General features: G+C 39.6%; 1 protein-coding gene across 6 annotated transcripts in view; it reads left to right on the top strand.

Moving 5' to 3' along the window:
• The window catches only part of NR1D2 (nuclear receptor subfamily 1 group D member 2), an 83,451-nt gene that overhangs the window by 22,648 nt on the left and 40,163 nt on the right, over positions 1–20,640 (top strand). The window contains exon 8 of one of the 6 annotated variants that reach the window (XM_028518922.2): positions 6,237–9,591. The exons of the other annotated variants lie outside the window; for them this stretch is intronic. Within the exon in view, the coding sequence (XP_028374723.1) occupies positions 6,237–6,433 (197 nt within the window). The 3' untranslated portion in view covers positions 6,434–9,591. Of the gene's footprint in view, positions 1–6,236; positions 9,592–20,640 lie in introns of those variants that run through there. 6 annotated transcript variants of the gene reach the window in all.

Raw genomic sequence — 20,640 nt, 5'->3', positions numbered from 1 at the left:
TGCTGGGGGCCGTGGCCTGCAACCCATGCATGTACCCTGACTGGGAATCGAACCTGCGACACTTTGGTTTGCAGCCTGCGCTCAATCCACTGAGCTACGCCAGCCAGGGCAATTTTATACTGTTTTGATATAACATACTTGAAGCTTCCCATTTGCTTCCAACTGTGTAAATGTGCTAAACACTGTGAAAGGGTAGGTTAGGGCCCTAGTTAGTTGGCTAAACTATAAATAAATAACTCTTAAAAAGAATAAGTTCTTTGTATATCATAAAGGACTTGTACATCAGTGGTATAAATAAAGACTTAAGGCTATTTGGGAGCATAATTTGACTACCTTTTCTTTTTCTTTTTTTTTAAGATTTTATTTGTTTTTGTTTTTTTTTTTGACAGGAGGAAGGGAGGGAGAAAAAGAGAGAAACATCAGTGTGTGGTTGCCCCTCGTGCACCCCATACTGGGGACCTGGCCTGCAACCCAGGCATGTGCCTTGACTAGGAATTGAACTGGCGACCCTTTGGTTCTCAGGCCGGTCCTCAATCTACTGAGCCACACCAGCCAGGGCTACCTTTTCTCATCAGCTCTACCTGCATAGCTAAAAATGCACTTCTGTTATGAGAATAGTATGAAAAGAGTGGAAGGACTGTGTCAGTAAGGGTTACCTGTTCTCTCGGTAACCTTATAATGCCTTTTGTACTTTACCATTTTGCAGTCTCCTGGTAAATAATTAGTAATGGTTTGAGTGGACATAAGATTAATAAATCTATTATTGTGAAACTAAAGGTAATCCATACTTGTTAATTTCTTCATTTGATGATTATGCCCTATGTGCTAGGTGCTCAAGGGATGACAGAACAAGTGTTAAGACACAAATTTGCTCTCAGAGTATTTATATTCTGTTTGGAGACAGAACTGACACAAAAAGCTTTATGTACTAAATTGTGTGGTTTGAGATAAGTAGGAGTTATAGGAAGGAAGATGAAGTCATATGAGAAGGCTTTGTGGGGAAGATGGAGGTGGAACTGGAATTTGAAGGATGGATTATTAGGTTTTCCCAGGAAGAAAAAAGGATGGAATGATGTGGGAAAACACCAAGCAGGGCAGGGGAAAGGTCCAAAGTCTAATGTGCACATCAAGGAGAAGGAGTGCAGAAGGCTTACCAGTTAAGGGACCAGTTAAGGTCATGGGATGACAGCGGCGAGAACTAAGAAGTTTTCACTAAATGGGACAGCTGAAAATCAGTGTAACTTCTTATGCAGAGGAATGATCAGGCCTGAACAAAGGGATGCTTTTTCTGCACCGGTATCCTGGGTGGATTAGACAGGTGAGTCATTAGAGCTGGAGAGTCGGGTAGAGAGTCTGTTGAAATAACTTGAGGTATGAGGCAGTGGAATGAACACTTCTGAAATAGGTTGTGTCAGAGGAGGTGGAGGGAGGGACTCTGTGCCAGAGATATTGCAGAGGAAGGATGAAGGCAGGGGGTGAAGTGGAGCTCTGTGTATGCCAGGAGCGATGCTGCTGTCTTCGCTTGTATTTTCCACCAGTAACATGACTTTTATTTTGCTTTTATTTCCTTTTGAAAAAGCCTTGTTTTGTTTCCTGACTGTAAAAATAGTATGGGTTCTTTGAAAAAGGAGAAAATATTAAGGTGAAAGTAAGAATAATGATAATAATCACTACCAAAAAAGATAACTGTCAACATTAGGGTCTCTTGCTAACCATTCATCTATCCATCCATTGATCAATTTGCCTGTTTACTGATATATAGTATGTAAAAAGTGTTTGACATACTAAGTGGAAAATTATAAAAGAATATATACATTTTTATTTTTATTATGCTTATATATGAAGATACACAAGAAATACATACACACGCACAACTCCATGCATTTAAAAATAATGTTTTTACTTAAATATATCATAGTGCTCATGTCCGATTGAAATCTTTGCCATGTAAAAAAAGCTGTTGTTATTTTTCAAGCAGTATCTAGGCAGGAAAATAAAATTCAAGAACTACAGAAGAATCTTAAATGAAAATTCTCTTCTTCCCTCTGCAACTTTCAGCCTTTTCTTCTAAGAACTAGATTTCTAACCATCTTTCATTGTGATTGTTTTGATGGTTGCCCACCCAACTATAAATACTATGCTTATACATCTTTTTATTTAGTAGATGGAATTGCTAAATGATAAAGTTCCTTCTCATTTTTCCCTGTCAACTTTTATGTTTTATTTTTCAGTTACTGTATTGGTTTTATTTTTAATTTCAACACGCTCACATTAAAGAAATAAGAAATTTTATTTATTTATATTTAGAGAGAGAGAGGAAGAGAGGGAGAGAAACATTAATCCATTGCACCCCGACTGGGAACCTGGCCGGCAACCCAGGCAGGTACCCTGACCAGGACTCGAACCAGTGACCTTTTGGCCCACAGGCCCATGCTCAGTCCACTGAGCCACACCACCCAGGGATATGGGCTTACGTTTTTTGATCCTTCACTTTTAAATAATCTCTCGGATAGCTTAAATAGAATCTTTTCATTATGTGGGGAGATAGTACCCTCCTTCCTCCATATTGGGCTTCTTTTGCTAAAGAATGTCTGTGGTCAACAGTCAAAACATTTGCATTCTGTTCTATACCTTTGAATATTTGTTATGCTTTGTAAGTTGATTCTAAGAACTAAAAAGTAAAAAATCAGCATTTCCAACACTATAATTATGTAAGTAGTGTTCACAGTGTTCACAGAGTGGGGTTGAAATGGTGGACAAGACCATGTAAATCTCTGCCCTCAACCTGTACCTCCTGAGATGGGAATGTTCCAAGTGTCAGATAACAAATGTGTTAATCATTTATATTTTTTTCTATTTATTGCTTAAAATTAAGCAACATTATAGTTTCTTTATATTTAAAGTAGCTTTTGGTTTTTCTTGGAATCTACAGTTGCTTTCTGGTTTTTGTTTTGGTTGTCAGAAGAAATGCTTTTTAATTTCTAGATTGCATTATATAACTTTATGTATTTATCCTCACCTGAGGACATGCTTATTGATCTTAGAGAGAGGGGTGGGAGGGAGACAGGGAGAGAGACATTGATGTGAGGGAGAAATATTGATAGGTTGTGTCTCAAATGTGCCCTGACCAGGGACCGAACCCACAACCTAAGCATGTGCTCTGACGGAATCTAACTGGTGATCTTTTCAGTCTTACAAGATGATACTTCAACTAACTGAGCCACACTGGCCAGGGCCATTATTTAATATTATTTAACTGGTGTGTGAGCTAGGATATGTTATCTTAGGTTATGCAGGCCAGGAATTTCAGGAACAGAGGGGTTAAATAATTGACCCAAGGTCATATGTTTAAGAATTGGCTCAGCAAGCAGTTGAACTCCTATTAGTCTAACTTCAGAACCTTTTCATTATACTGCTTGTTATCAGACTAGCTCTAGCTGCTAAAGGAGAGATAAATCTCAAGCATATTTTCCTGTGAGACTGGAAGAATCTTGATGCTATGGAGAGTACGGGAATTGTACCTGGGTGTATATTGGGTAAATTACTTTTCAGATTGTGTGAAATAGAAGCAGTCACTTCCAGTTGAAGATCAGGGGCATGTAGGTATGAGACCAGGGCACATGTAGATATGGATTTTAGTTGTTCTTGCAGAGGTTTCTCTTGAAGGAATTTAACTTCCATTCTGTAGGAAGTGAATATGCATTAAGAGGAGATTTGGTGAGGAGTACAGGCTCGGGAGAGGGATGATGAACCAGCTCAGGAAGTAGAAAATAGATGTATCAGAGTTCAATTGTGTAGTATAATATTTAGCTCATCACTTTGACGGGGGTGTGCAACCTGTGGTCCACGCGGGCCACATATGGCCCAGGATGGCTATGAATGCGGCCCGGCACAAAATCCTAACTTTGCTTAAAACATGATGAGATTTGTTGTTTTAATTAGGTTGTGTGTTGATGTGTGGCCCAAGACAACTCTTCATCTTCCTGTGTGGCTCAGAGATGCCAAAAGGTTGGACACCCCTGAAGATGAATTTCCACTTCAGCCTGTATATTCATTCTATTGTTACAATTTCTAGAGGACTGCTGTTTTACGATCTAGCTAGATTTATATTTAGGTTTTTTGGACTTGAAATCATGAAACCATAGTTTTAGAAAAATGTAATATGATTTACATTATTAGGTGTAGGTGTGCATTTCCCTGAAGTTCTGAGTTGCACAGAGAAGGATAGGTCATCCAAACACAAGATATTTACCAGAAGACCAACCATTTACTATACTCAGGTACTCTCCACTTACCGTGTGCTTCTTTCCTTGCCCATTGAGATTATTTTGCTTGTGGGGATCACTGTTGTTCCTTCCCAGTTGTTGGTATTGTAAATTACTGATGATAAGATGCAAACCAGTTCCTTTTTTCTACCAAAATATGAGCTCTCTAAAGGAATTTTAGTTATGTTCATTGCTAATTCCTTAGCACCTATCACAGTAACTACCTACAGTCAGCAAGTATTTGGTAAATGAATTAATAAATTGCAAGGATGTTAAAGAAAACAATTGCTTGAATATTAAAGGCAGGGGAGACTCTTATCATTATTATTGAAAGTTTTAATTGATTTTGCAAAGATGACCCTTATGGTTATATGGCCACAGTCAAATGTCAAGAGAAAGGAGGTCTTTTGTCTAACAGTTTTATCTGAAAAAGTATGATCCCTTTCCCAAACCAGTAGTCAAAATTCATGTTTCTTTTCCCATAGAATTACCATACAGTTCAAATGAGTAGTCACCATTCAATTTGTTTCTTTTTCTGTAAGAGTTAGCACATAGTTGTGATAATAATCCAAATTTATTAAAGGTAAGATAAGCCTACTTTCATAATTTTTTCTGCATTTAGAGTTAATCAAACTTTCTCCCCTTTATTATTAAATTTTAGTTCTTGTTTCTAAATGTTTGTATTGCAAGTGGCCTTTTTAAGTTACTGGTTACAATGGAAAACTTCCTTAATCTCCTTGTAAAAAATGAAAAAAGGGTATAAATGGCCAGAGAATTTTGCTTCCTTGGAGAAGACTTTTTCTGATTAGTTACAGCTCCCTATACTGGGGGCCATTGAATATTTCTTTCATACAAGTGCCTCCTATTGTAAAGGGAAGAAATTGTCCTCGCTGATGAAAAAAAGTCAGTGGGCAAACAACATAGGTTTGGCTAATTTTAAGATACTTTCTTTTATTGGTTTATTAAGCCACTTATTAATATTTGTATGATGAGCTTAATGAACACAGTATGCTAAGTGAAAGTGAATGCAGGTTAGTATAACTAGGTATTAAACTTGCATAGTATGTTATCTATCTGTTGCTGTATAACAAATCACCCTAAAACTCAATGGCTTAGAAATGTATACATTTATTTCCCACAGTTTCAGAGGGTTAGGGATATGGGTGTGGCTTAGATGTGTGCATCTGACTTGAGATTTCTTAAGAGGTTGTAGCCAAGCTGTGGGCAGGACTGTGGTCTTGTATGAGGGCTCTATAAGGGAGGGTCTGCTTCCAGGCTTATTCACATGGCTGTTGGCAGGATTGAGTTTCTTGTAAGTTATTGGACTAAAGTGCCTCAGTTTCTTGCTGGCTATTGGCTGGAGACCACCCTCAGTTTCTTAGCACATGAACCACTTCATCACGCAGCTCACAACATGGCATCTGGCTTTGTGAGTGCAGAAGATGGAAGCTACAGTTGTTTTGGTAGTCTAATATTTTGTTCATCAGTGGTGAGTCAGGAAATCTAGCCCACTCAAGGGAGGAAGGGTATACAAGGACAGGGTACCAGGGTGAGGGGATCATTGGAGGCTATTTTAGAGGATGCCTGCCTTACATGGTAACATACAAATGTGGATATATTCCATATGAGCTAAAAATGTATTTCTAAACTACACTATTTTATTTTGCCAATTAGAAGCTATTGAAATGAGCAGATGATACCTAATTTTTAAAATCTCTAGTTTTTTTGGTGAGCAAAAATAGAATTTTGATTTATCAAGTGTACTATGTGATGTATATTTTTATAATATAATAAATAGATATAAAAATTGGCCATTGAAAGTTTAAAAACTTTGTCAATCATCTTTTGCCTGTGTTCCAATGTGTAAGACCTTGTTTTGAATTCATTGATGAGATTGATGAGCAAGAATTATATTTAATGTTAATAATATATCCTCTCCTTCCTGTCTCTCTGTTCCTTACTCTTCATTAGATCGATCTGGAATAGAAAACGTCAACTCTGTGGAGGCTTTGCAGGAAACCCTCATCCGTGCACTAAGGACCTTAATAATGAAAAACCATCCAAATGAGGCCTCTATTTTTACAAAACTTCTTCTAAAGTTGCCAGATCTTCGATCTTTAAACAACATGCACTCTGAGGAGCTCTTGGCCTTTAAAGTTCACCCCTAAGGCCTTTGTTATTTAAACGTGAACTGAATCATGCTAACTGTACATTTTGTGCTAAAATGCTTATTTATATGTGTGTACAATATGTGGAGATAGAAAAGACCTTTAAGGCAATACAAGATTGTAGACTCTCTCTGTAGTCATGCAGTAGCTATTTGGATTGAGATTTTTTCAGCCATGATTAGACATTGACTGCATTTCCCTGGTAGACCAATCAGCTGTGTCGCACTTAAACTGGAGAAGTTACACTGAATTACAGTTACACTGAATGTTAGACTTTTTCATCTGCCAAAACCAAAAACCATTTTGATCTCCCTGTGGTATAAATATAACAAGCATATGAGGACTTAAAAATTAATCCTTTGTGGTAGAAGTTTGTTTTATGATGGAAACTTGATTTTACCACAAGACTGTTTGATCTGGTGATTGGAGACTATGCAGGGTAGGAGATTTCCCTGTCTGTATTACTCTGCCTCTGTTAAAGTGTGTGATTCTACACAGATTAGTCGGTTCTGGAAGATGAGAGAGTGTTCCCAATGCCCCACCTCACAGAGATAAAAAAAATGTCTATAAAGTATATTTACCTCTTGGGAGATAGGCACTATGTAAATAAGGTAGTTTTTGTTACTGTAATTATTCAGTATAATAATCTTCTCTGATTTGTAAGCATTTCTGAAAAATCACTTCACAGTTCACAATCGATCTATTATTCAGGGTTCCTCCCAATGTGTGGGGTATCATCCTGGCACACGCATATTCAAAGTTTATGGGTACATTAAATACATAGTATGTGTACATAATATGTATGTGAATATAGTTATACATAAATATATTTCTTCACAATATTTTAAACTGTGAAGAACTTTATCATACAATAAACTTAAAACAAGGGTGTCAAAAGACCCAGATTAGGTGCATTTTACCTGTTAATGACATAACCATTGCTTTAAATGTTTAGACAGTAGAATATTGAAATTTATGCTCTATTTTTGTTTAAGCAACACTTAATGTACAAGTGCAACAGGCAGTTGAGTCCAAATTCCAAAAAATGTGTACTTTCGAGTTCATCTTTGGTAAAACTTTTGGTTCAAGGTACAAGTTGTTTAAAAATTATTCAGAATCTTACCTAGAGCTAAAGAAGTTTACATTGCTGCCCCTTATACACATGCTCCAGCTTGATGATACAGGTTTTGATTCCTTCTGGAGAGCCAGTCAGTGTTTAAGAAAACCGTTTAGTATGTTGGTGTGTGTACGCGTGCATGTGTGTGTGCAAGTGTGTTAGGAGTCCACTTTTCCCTCTAAATAACACTACAGGGGTTTTGTCAAATTAGATTCACTCTGTAATTTGGTAAATTATTTTGTGTGTGACCTGCAGGTTTAGAAGTGGTATAGTCAAAACATTTCATTCACATTTCTAATATTGTGCTTATTAAGTAGATAAGATGGACCTCTGTTTATAGCACTAGGAGAAATAGCCAAAGTTGAGGATTTTTTTGTATGTTTCTCTGTTTCCCTAGAAAATAACAATTGTTTTTTGGGGGGCAATGAGGATTGCCTTCTGTAAAATCTTTGGATTATATAAATTCACAAAAATGAAAAGAGCCCACTTTACTTGACTCAGCCTGTTTAATGACATGTGAGCAGAATGCCTTATTTTGTAATCTTGCTTAACTGGTCACTATGGGGACTTGAATTCCTGTGGCACTAGTTAAGTAAGTTAAAAATAGAGTTAAACCCTCTCATTATTAAAGAGGAAAGGTGATGGTGATGTCTGTAATTCAATATAAACCATAATTGTGACTTACCTTAAATAGGTGTAACTTTTATGGGATATACAGTATAGTTTTTGTTAATTCTTTACATGATAGCATTATCTTTTTATATTTTTTTTCCTAAGACAAATGCATAGTTTTCTTCTATGGGGGATAGCAACAGCTTTTTGAAGTAATACTGAAAACCTCAAAGATCATCTTGATTCTTAATTTTTGCCTTTTGCATAAGCGTCTTTATAACATGTATCTTTAAAACAATTACTATGTCTTTAGGAATGCGTAACCGGAACTATGTTAGTATTGCTTATAAAGCCTTAGTTAGGTTCAAGATATACATGTATACATCTATGTATAGGTATATAGATTTGCATTTTGTCTTGTAAAATTTTATTTGAATGAATTCCTGTAGGTAATGGGAAACAAAATTAATAGTTAATGTACCACTCATTGTGTTTCTATATTTGAAAACAGCCCAACATGGAAACTTCCCATTCTAAAATTAAACCAGCAGCCTATTACAAGCACATTCTTTGATTGGGTCATTGGATATAAACTTACTAAATGCAGAGAAGACGACCAGTTCTAGGAAACTTCTGAGTCAGTGGGACACTGTTGATTAATTAATAATGTACTGTATGAATTAAGTGATGCTTTAACTCTGATTTTTACATTTTAAAGTTAAAATATGGGCATTATGTCAGCAAACTTAAGGGCATTATGTCAGCAAGTTAAAACTTCTTTTTCTGTGCTTTTAATGTGTCTCTTTACATGATCTGAGGAGAGGATTCAGGCTTTTGGGGAGAAGTAGCTGAGGGAAAGGGGTAACATCTTGGAAAGAAGCTTTTCCTTATGGCAATGGTTTAATTACAGATTAAAAAATTAGAAGGAAATTTCAGTGGATTCAGTGTATAGCTTTCATATCTCTACATTTCAAATTACCATTATAACTTGATGATTTATTTTATGTAAACATTGCAAAGCAAGGTGTAGAAGCTCAGCTAGATTTATTACTGTGCACGAGAGTAAGTACCTATCTCAGTTATACGTTTTCTTTTCCAATATAAAGTTTGCTGAATGTACAAGAAGAGTTTATCACTTAGGACATAGGTTTTTTTAGGGGTTGGGGGGATGGGCTGTGTCAGGAAATGACCTATAAATGAAGATTATCTTGATTTGGTCCTAAACAAAACTTGAAGCTATTCTTAAACTAACATGGAAAAATAAAATGGCTATTGTTTTAAGCAATGATAGAAATATATTGTTGACAAGATGTGAATTAAGTTTATTTTCTACAAACTGTTATTGATGAGGACATGGATAATACCTTCATGTTTCTGAAAAGTAATCTGTACATGGGGGGAGGGGATAATAAATATTATTTCTAACCAAGTGTGGTTTTTGGTATCTTTTCTATCTCGATATTTTTGTAAGACCATTTATAATTTAAAGTAGTACTTTCCCCTGAACATAGCAGGATCTCTTTTTAAAACATTTATTGTTGATACTATTAGAGATGTCCCCATTCCCCCCTCCCCCCTTTGCTCACCTCCACCCAGCCTCTACTCCTCCTCCTCCCTGGCCATCACCACATTGTTGTCTGTGTGTCATGCATGTATGTTCTTCGGTGCTCTAGTTCCTCCCTCTTCTTTCCCCTCTGGCAGCTGTCGTTCCGTTCCATGTATCCACCCCTCCGTTTCTAGATTTCACATATACGTGAGATCATCCGGCATTTGTCTTTCTCTGACTGGCTTATTTCACTTAGCATCATAATCTCCAGGTCCATCCATGCTGTTGCAGAAGGTAAGAGGTCCTTTTTTTCTGGCTGTGTAGTATTCCTTTTTAATTCACTCATCTGCTGATGGACACTTGGGCTGCTTCCAGATCTTGACTGTTGTAAATAATGCTCATAGCGGGATCTCTTATGTAAATCTCTGATTTAGCATAGGGGACTGTATGCACAGGCGGTTTTTTAAAAGATGGTTTTAGAGTTTGTTTAGAGATTCCAGCAAGGATGGTTGTTCTTTTCTGTAGTGCCAGCTGATAGTGGTTCACTGTATATGATAAGGTAGTCTTTCTGGGAAGGAGTTGGTGAGAGAGGAAGGGGGTACTTGACCTAGTCCAGAATCATCCTTGGCCACAAAAGGGAAGAGGTGCCTCAGCAAGACCCCTCAGGCTGCCCCCATCCCTTTCCCAGTGGCTGTGGCCATGGCGAAGTAAAGGCAGTTACTTAAACTCACATTCCCTGGGTTTGTTTCCCAGACCAGTAATACTCACCACTTTTCTGTAGATACTACTATATGTTAAGTGGGAGAAAAGGGCTTCTTGATTAAATAAATTTGGAAATGCTAGGATAAACAAGATTACTGAGGTGTCTTTATGTCAGTCCTGTTCTCTAATGTGCGAATGTACATTGTGAATCCTTTCAGGAAGTGTTAGTGGGATGCAGTTTTCCCCAAACTTCCTCCACCAAGTAACCAATGCCTCGTACCCGCCCCCCCCCCCCCCCCCCCCCCCCCGGTGGCCTTCCCTTTTTTCTGTGCTGAGCTCCTCTTGGGGCTCCTTGGAAAGGGTGTTTCCAGGACAAAAAAAAAACCTTGTAAGATACTTGGATATTGATCATGTTCTGTGGATTATTATATACATTTACATTGTATTTTGCCCCCTTTTATGTACAGTATAATAGGAAATGTTGAGCTCTAGACAAATGTGTGGTTGACAGAAAACAAAGCAGGTTAAATTCCTTCTGAATTTTGGAAATGCTGCATGTGAGTAGAGACAGGCAATTCATGGATCTGGTTTTAGTTTTGGTTGGGCCTGTTAAAATTTGTGACATTACTCTTCTTTAATTGTCTGTCTAAAAGTTTAATGACAACTGTGGCCTGTGCACTAATTGCCATGTGAAAGTTGCTCTTCACAGTGAAAGTTGGTTGCTCTGGGGTGATTTTTCAGGTACCAGAGTATCAGAATCACTTAGAACACTCTGGACTGAATTGGTGTAGCCATTAGGGTGGTCTGGGAGGAAGCTCAGAACCTCTCCAGAATGCTTTATTTTTTAAGATTTTATTTATTTTTAGAAAGAGGGAAGGGAGGTAGAAAGGGAGAAAAACATTGATGTGTGAGAGATGCATTGATTGGCTCTCACTCGCCCCTAACAGGGGACCTGCCTGCAACCCAGGCATGTGCCCTGAGTGGGAATCAATGACCTTTCAGTTCACAGGCCAGTGCTCAATCCAGTGAGCCACACCAGCCAGGTTTCTGTAGGACACTTCCCTCACATAACTCTGAGGTGATCACATGGCTAACCTAACCACACATCCTAATGGGCATTCTTCACTCATCCCCAGAAGGAGAGAGCAAAAACCCATTCATAGGATTTTTGCCACCATCCCCTCATTCAGTTGTCACTTTTCTCTTTTGAATTTGAACCCTGGAGTTACTGTGCTATGGTTTGGTGGTGGTGGGAGTGGCTTGCATTACGATGATCTGATCCAGTGTTTGACGTGAACACAAAGTACCAGATGCTCTTGTTGACTTCTGGCAAATGTGATGGGGAAAATACAGCAGTTTTTGGTCAAGTCCTTTTAATAATGGCTTAATTCTTTCATTTTGAGAGAATCTTTTTGTATAATGTATGCTTCTCCCCATGCTCTGAAAATTAGCATTTTCACTACATTTTAATATAAGTAAGATTAATGTTTTTAAAAAGATAAATGCCAAATACCCAAGGTGAATGGTGTGTTACTAAATTTTTTCCTTTCTTTTTCTTACTGATGTCCATAAAATTGAATATGGTCTAAAGTCTCCAAGTTACCTTTTCTCCTCTTCTATTTTTCTTTCCTATTGTTTCATTTTTCTCTGAACTCTTCTCATCCTTAACCCTAGCAGTTTACCCTCCCTGTTGTTTTGTTACTGTGCTTGTAAATTTTCATCTGTTTCCCCCCTTCAACAGCCGTTCCATTTCCTGTTCAGGTTCTGCAGTTAAATGCAAGTAGGGTAGTTTCCAAAGTAGAGGAAGAAACTACACTTTCATTTTCTCTTGGTCATCTTTTTGCTTCTTACAGTGGCTGCTCTTTTTCTAAGTTAATTTATCTGACAAGATTTTTAAGGAATAGACTATTGGTTTAGTTACTCATTACTTATACTTATTGAACATCTGTGTCTCAGGATTTTAAAAAAAATGCAAAATGAGGTTCCACGAAAACCCAGGGCACTCATGCAGTGTTGTGGAAGTTGTGTGGACATGGAATGCGTGGCCACCAGTTACAGCATTCCATGTGACAGCTGTCCTGGCCGTGGGGGCCGGAGCCTGCCCGTGGGGCTCGTGTGGTCCCGTGGTTATGTTTCTAGGAATTTAGGGAGTTGGTTGCTAGAAACAGCCCATACTAAAAATTAAAATATCTAAGCTGACAATAATTGAATTATATTTGTGAAGGTAAAACTCAACAATTCCTAATTATTTTACACTTTACTGTTACACTTTTGAAGTTCACTATATTTTTGTGTGTATGGTGGAAATGCATTCTAATGGTACATTCCTGCACATCTCTTCCCAACTCCCTGCTAAGTGACAGCATGTTGGTGGCTCAAAATTGGCCATGGTGAGATTGTTTATACCATGGAAAGTGCTATCAGTCAGGGCTTAAGTCATTGTTTTGTTGATGGCCTCTTCTTAAAGTGATAGAGAAAATGTTAATAATAGAGATTAAACTTAAAAATGTCTCATGTCTGTCACTGTTAAAACATTGCTAATAGCATCATAAATTAAAAAAATAATAGTCCAGTAATATTTGAAGACTATTACCTGATTCAGCGAAGAAGTTGCCTGCATCATTCATAAACAACTCAGATGCTGACAGGTTTTTTAAATTTCTTTTTCTTTTATTTTTTTTTTAAGATTTTATTTATTTTTTAGAGGGGGGGGGGACATCAATGTGTGGTTGCTGGGGGTTATGGCCTGCAACCCAGGAATGTACCCTGGCTGGGAATCGAACCTGGGACACTTTGGTTCCCAGCCCGCGCTCTATCCACTGAGCTATGCCAGCCAGGGCTAATTTCTTTTTAAAAAATTTTTTTATTTTTAGAAGAAAGGGAGAAGAGAGGGCGAGAAATATCAATGTGTGGTTTGCCTCTCACACACCTCCTACTGGGGACCTGGCCTGAAATCCAAACATGTGCCCAGACTGGGAATCGAACCGGTGACCCTTTGGTTTGCAGCCTGAGCTCAATCCTCTAAGCTATGCCAGCCAGGACCTGACATATAGTTTTTATTGTTTCATTTTTGTCTTATTAATATACTTAAAATTTCAGTTAGCATTCATGTCAGAACTGTACTTGTTTGTCAGTTGCAACTTGGACAAAAATAAATGGATTCTGTGAGAATTAATTGGTTATGAAATTTACAGTAAAGAGTATTATTTATTTTATAAGTTGTGTGCTATATATCCTTTCAGAAAAAATAGCAAACACACATGTACCTTTTCTTCTGCAGAGAGTTAGTTGTTTACCAGGATACCATTATTACTAAACCCCAAGAGGTAATTAGGTTTTCCAGATAAAGGAAACCAAGGCTCAGATAACTGAAGTAACTTACATGAGGTCACATAGCTACTGAGTGGAGGGTTGGTCTACAACACCCAGACGTTTGGGCCCCAGAGCCTGCTCTCAACTGTTGGGTGTGATGGAGGGGCACTGGGCTTGGGGTCTTCTGGGCGGAGTGGTTTTCAGTAAGTCTGATACTCAAGGAATTGTTAGTGTGGGAATGCGTAACGGGGAAGCTCTTAGTCAAGGATTCAATACATAATAAGAGTTTAATGTTATTCCCCCAGCCCCTAAATAAAATTCTCTCTTATCTGTCAAAAGAACAAACTACTTACAGTGATTGAAAGACAAAATGAGATGTGTTAAAAAAAAAAACTCTGTGCACACAGGGGAGCCCTGTACATACATTAGGTAGTTGCATTAACTCAGGAAATGCCCTAGGTAGGAGGAAGGAGTCCTAGTGGGGAATGTGGCAGGAAGCAGCACAGGGCCCCCTCTCCCGACCTCAGCCTCTGTGGCTTGGGCTGTCCCAAGTGCCTGGGGCTGAAGTGAAGAGACCTGTTACTGCCATGTGAGGGCGTGGTTCCTTTCTCAGCAAGACACTGCACTGAGTTAAAACGGACTGTGATGACCTCAACCTTCAGTTCCTGCTGATTTCCAGTAACTTCCTCAGGAAAATCTAATCAAGTAACAAAAGATGACCAAGTCTGTGACCCATTACCAGTGTCTCAACCTAGAATACGGGGAAGATCCTCTGTGTTCGAGTCACGCTATCACTGTCCAAGGTGTACATCCGGAGCAAAGAGCAGAAATAATCGGCATGATGCTTCAAAGTAAAAATAAAGTAAGTACCCCGAAAGGGAAGGAGTGAGCCCATGTCTTTGAGGTTTGAATATTACCGACATTTACTGAGGATGGGGGATATCTTTCTAGTTGTGATTCTGCTTTTCAATGATCTTGAGAAGGTTCCTTCACCTTTCTGGGTTCAGTTCCCATCAGCGAAGCTAAGGGATCCAACTGTGTGCCCCCCAGCATCCCTTCCAGGGTTCACAGTTGTGATAGGATGATATGTAAACGCAGTTGAAAAAAAGTGTAGTGTTGGGGGTGGGGTGGGTGGCAGAAACATGGTTCCTGCAGCCAAAGCCTGACAGATCAGCCTTGCCTTAACCTGGTGTGACATTGCACCCAGCTGGCTGTCTGTCCACCGTCCTGGTGCTGTGACTCCCTGCCCCTTTGCCCCTGCCTCAGCGCTCAAGGCTTGTAATACCTTTAGCTCAAGGTCACCTCTTAAGGCCCTGAGACAGGAAGTGTGCTGGGGGCGGGGGTGGGGGGCTTGTGTAGGGGTTTCATATCCACCAAGGTTCCAACACCCAGTGAAAGGGGCAGCTGGAACTGGAGAAGGTCGTAAAGCAGGAGGGACATCAGAAGGGACATTGGGAAACCCCTGGCCCGTGGCACTGAGGCCCCTGTCAGTTCCCCAGCGGGTGGCGAATTTTAGCTGAACCATTCATGCTCAAGCTGAGCCCTTTCCTGCACTACAGCACCTTCCCATTTTGATCGTAACAAAAATGTCTATTTTGTAGTAAAAGTGTAAGAATGTAATGTTTTTTGGAGTTGTTTCTCTTCTTTCTTTCCCTAAATCCTTTTAATTTTACTTCAGCCCTCAGGCAGTCAGGGAAATTTGTACCACATAAAACCCAAACTTTCACCTATACACACTTTTCAACACTCGTAGCTGGCAGAGTCAAAAGCGTTTTAACGAACACCCATTTACATTTGACCATTAGCATTTTATTGTGCTTGTTTATTACATATCTGTCCATCCTTCCGTTCATCAGTTCAACTTGGGATTTTAAAAAATGCATTTCAAAGTAAATCGCAGTCATCAGTAACCTGCTCCCTAAGTTTTTCAGCTTACATACAATTTACTAGCGTTGAGTATTAATTTACAGTTTATTCTTTTGATGTAAAATTTATAGACAAGAAAATGTACATCTTGAGGATACATTTGCCACTTGATTTTGACAAATGTATTCTCCCTGTGTAACCTAAAACTCAGATGAGGTACAGAACATTACCATCACCCCAGAAGGATTCCTCGTGCCCCTTTCCAGGCAATCCCCACCCTGCAGAGAGAGTAATTACTATTGTTCTGACTTTCCTCCACTATTATTAGATTAACCTGCTCTAAAAGGTTACACTTACAAATGAATCATTGCAATATGTACTTTCCTGTATAACACTGCTTCATCCATGTTATTCATGTATCACTAGTTATGTTCCTTTTAGTTGCTAAATAGTATTCCTTTGAATGGAAGTACCACAGTTTATCCTATCGATGGCTGTCTGAGTTGTTTCCGGTGTTTGGTTATTAGGGATAAAGCTGTTATTTGTCATGTGTCTGTTACCACAATTAACTTAAAAAAAACCTATAAACTAGGAATTTCTGATCCTTCTTTATCATCTTATGCATATTTGTAATGTTTTCTCTCATGGTTGCAGGATGGCGCTACCGTCAGGCCTTGCAGGAGAAGCCCCATGTCCAGAGGAGAAGGGGAGAGACCTTCTTCCTGTTTATCAGGGGAAACCTTTCTCAGAAGGCTTCACCTAACCTTTGTCTCTCAGCTCCCATTGGCCAGGTTGATTGGGTCTTATCCTGCAAGGGAGCTTGGAGAGCAAGTATAAAGCATTTTTTTAGCATCCACAGAAAGCAGCAGGCTCTTCTGGAAAGAGCAAGGGGTTGGAGAATGGCTAGGGTAGGCCAATATTTTCTTCCTCATGCAATACTGTTGGGAAGGAAGGGTCCCCCTTCATGAGCTCAATGTTGATGGCATCCATCAGTGGTACCCAGAGCAACATCCTGCTTGAATACAGTTTGCTTGGTCCAAATTGCACTGTTCTGATTGGTCACTATGGAGCTGCTCTGATGGGCCAGTAAAGATGCAGATGAGGAGATAGCTGCAAAGCTCTGATTGGATGGGGAAGGAGGGCTCAGTCCTATTAGTCGAAATACAATACCAGGAGCTTCGTTATAAGGGGCAGCTCAGCCAGCAGGAACGCAGCACAGGAAGCTTGGCTGCTCTGTGACTTTTCTGTGAGATGCAGTGCATGTGACAGGCCTCTATAAACAATGGCTGCTAGATTCTGATTATGAATTTGGGCCTAGTTAACCACAAGGAGTCCTTTTTGACAGGTATTTTCTTTCCTGGGGTTGACACTCATGAGAGAAAGATCTGTTCCAGGCCTCTCTCCTTGGCTTGTAGACGGCCATCTTTTCCCTCTGTCTGCACATGGTCTTCTCTCTGTACGTGTTTGTGTCCAGATTTCTTCTTTTTTTTTATAAATTTTTAAAATTGTTGTTCAAGTACAGTTGTCTCAATGCCCCCCTATCCCACCCATCCCTGGCTCCCATCCTCAATCCTACCCCTTTGCTTTGTCCATGTGTCCTTTATACCTTGATGACCCTTCCCCTATTTTCCCCCATTATCCCCTTCCCCCTCCCCTCTGGTTACTGTCATATTGTTTTTTATTTCAGTGTCTCTGCTTATATTTTGCTTGCTTATTTGTTTTGTTGATTAGGTTCCACTTATACGTGAGATCATATGGTATTTGTCTTTCACTGCCTGGCTTACTTCACTTAGCATAATGCTCTCCAGTTCCATCCATGCTGTTGTGAAGAGTAGGAGCTCCTTCTGTCTTTCTTGGTTGGATCTGGATAGAAGGAGCTCGTTCTGTCTCGGTTTATGTAAATGTACCACAGTTTTTTGATCCGCTCACTTACTGATGTGCACTTATGTTGCTTCCAACACTTGGCTACTGTAAATTGTGCTGCTCTGAACATTGGGGTGCATAGGTTCTTTTGAATTGGTGTTTCAGGTTTCTTAGGGTATAATCCCATCAGTAGAATTGCTGGCTCAAAAGGCAGTTCCATTTTTAGTTTTCTGAGGAAATTCCATGCTGTTTTCCACAGTGACTGTACCAGTCTGCATTCCCATCAACAGTGTACTAGGGTTCTCTTTTCTCTACAACCTCTCTAGCACTTGTTTGTTGATTTGTAAATGATGGCCATTCTGACTGGTGTGAAGTGGTATCTCATTGGGGTTTTAATTTGCATCTCTCTGATGGCTAGTGATGCTGAGCATTCTTTCATATGTCTCTGGGCCTTCTGTATGTCCTTCTTGGAGAAGTGTATGTTCAAGTCCTTTGCCCATTTTTTAATTGGGTGGTTTGTCTTCCTGGTGTGGAGTCGTGTGAGTTCTTTATATATTTTGGAGATCAAATCCATGTCCGAAGTATCATTTGCAAATCTATTTTCCCATGCAGTTGGTTCCCTTTTCATTTTGCTGCTGTTTTCTTTAGCCAGGCAGAAGTTTTTTTATTTTGATGAAGTCCCATTTGTTTATTCTTTCCTTTATGTCTCTTGCTCTAGGGGACATATCAGTGAAAATATTGCTGTGTGGAATATCTGAGATTTTCCTGCCTATGTTCTCCTCTAGGACTTTTACGGTGTCACAACTTATATTTAAGTCTTTTATCCATCTTGAGTTTATTTTTGTGTATGGTGTAAGTTGGTGGTCGAGTTTCATGTTTTTGCATGTAGCTGTCCAGATCTCCCAACACCATTTGTTGAAGAGGCTATTTTTACTCCATTTTGTGCTTCTGCCCCCTTTGTTGAATATTAATTGACCTTAGAGACATGGGTTCGTTTCTGGCTGTCTTTTCTGCTCCATTGGTCTGTGTGTCTGCTCTTATGCCACAAATTTCTTCTTAGAAGGACACCAGTCAGACTGGGTCAGAGCTCACCCTAAATGACCTTGTTGTAATTATCTCTTAATTGATCCTGTTTCCAAATATATTTATGTTCTTAGGTACTGGGGGTTAGGTTTCCGACATACGGATGTTTTGGGAGGTCGCAGTTCAGCCCATAACACTGGGGAACCCTGATCATACAGTGTCTGTGTCTGTCTTTCCTTCCATTCCCCAACTGTGAGCTTATAGAGGTCAGAGACTGAGTTTTTCTTGTTTTTGAAACTCTAGTGTCTTATAAAGTGACCAACCGTCTTTCAATAAATTATTTAAGTTCATTGACTATTGGTGGAGGAAATTTTTGATGTTTTGTTGGAGTTATAATCTTAAAAAAAATTGTGTGTGTGTGTGCAAAGCACACATCTCAAAGCTTGGAGTGATTCCAGCGTGTTTTCAAGGAAGTCTGATGTAAGACACTCCCTGGCTGTGGTCTCACTGTCCCGTATTCCTATAGATTTCTGAATTGCTTATCCTGCTGGCTTCTTCAGTGCTGTGTGTGAGTGTATAGTGGGAGGCATTCTTTTGGGGTCATAAAATTGAGGCTTGACACGTCAACTCTCTCAGAAACTTGTTTGTTTGTTCGTTTTCTTTTTTGTCTGAGAGTTTTCAAGAAGGAAAAAAAAAAGCCCTGCTTCATTCAAACATCACAGAGGATTCTAGGTGTTTGTATTTTTAAGTGCTCAAAGCCAGACTGGAATAAACAAATAATCGTCACTGAGAGTTATCACACTTTATTTGCTAGGGTTTTCTGCTATTGTTGCTTTTCAATTTAATAGACAGTTGAATTACAAGTTGCCGTGGTAACCGACCTGTTGCCCAAGCTGTCTGGGCCTTAAAGACACAGAAACCACATTTGGCTTTATTTTCCATAGAGCTGACACTGTTATGAAACAGAGCAAAGTGAATGCCGAGTTAGACGGACATCCTTCTCCTGCCTGTTTTCCCCTCCCTCGCCCCTTGTGGTTTCTGTGTTTACCAGGCCCCTGAATAGTCCAGAGTCAGAAATTGTATAATTTGGTCTCTGGAGTTCTTTCAACAAAATAGCCATGCTTGCTGTCTCTTATGCAGTTTTATTACCTTTTGTTGGTGACGTGCTGTGGGAGTTCAGCTCTGTGGAGCTTGGCATATAGATGCAGTTAGACTCCTCCTGGGCAAGGCCTGACAAATGACCAACTTCTGTTTTTCGTGTGACCACACTCCTTTCATTCAGGTGGGATGTCAGAAGGAGGCTCCAAAGAAACAAGACTAGTTCTTGAGACATTTCCAATTTAAGGGGATCCAGCAAGGCGTAGCAGATCTGGGGACCTACTCTTTGTTATGCCAAGAAATTGAATTAGCCAGCTCTGCTTGAGAAAATACTGGAACTTCCAGCGGTTTCTCTAAATGGATTTTTTAACTCCTCTGAGCTTTGCCCGTAGCCACTGAATGCATTACATTACCCAGTTAATTACAAAAGATCTCGAGAGCCAAGGGGAGGCTGAGTCACCTGATAAACTAATTTCAGGGCATACCATGAGCCTAGGATGCATGGTTGAGAAGTTAAAGAATTAAACAAAACCTGTAAATGAAATGAAACCCACCCTTAGCTACAGAAATTGCAGTTGCCTGAATTCTTTGTCTTTTTTCTTTTTTGCTCCATCCCTCGCTCCGCCCAGCTGTGAGCCTGCTCCGTATGTATGAGTCTGTCTCTATTTTGCTTGTTAGTTCAGTTTGTTCATTAGATTCCACATATGAGTGAAGTTGTATGGTACTTGTCTTTCTATAGTGGGTGCTTCAGTTTGAATCCTCCCCAAAGCAGGTGAACCGGGGGCAAGGAGTTGGATGCTGGGAAATGATGTGAGGAAGCAGAAGTGAGGGAAGGGGTGCTACAGAAGGAAAGGAGAGCCAGCTCGGGGTATGCTAATGAGCAGCTGCCACTAAGGCTACCTGGGGCTCAGTCATTTTGTGGACTCTCTGAATATGCCTCAGCATCGTCCCACCAGGGAATAAGGAAGTTGGGATGTTTATCTATAGACTGTGTCTCTTACTGGTTGAGGGTTGTCACTGAGGGCTGAGCTCCTCCCTGCACCAGAGAAAGCCCTCAGTGAAGCCTGG

The sequence above is a fragment of the Phyllostomus discolor genome, chromosome 7 (assembly GCF_004126475.2).
Source record: "Phyllostomus discolor isolate MPI-MPIP mPhyDis1 chromosome 7, mPhyDis1.pri.v3, whole genome shotgun sequence".
Lineage (NCBI taxonomy): Eukaryota > Metazoa > Chordata > Mammalia > Chiroptera > Phyllostomidae > Phyllostomus > Phyllostomus discolor.
This window is presented reverse-complemented; position numbering and strand designations above follow the sequence as displayed.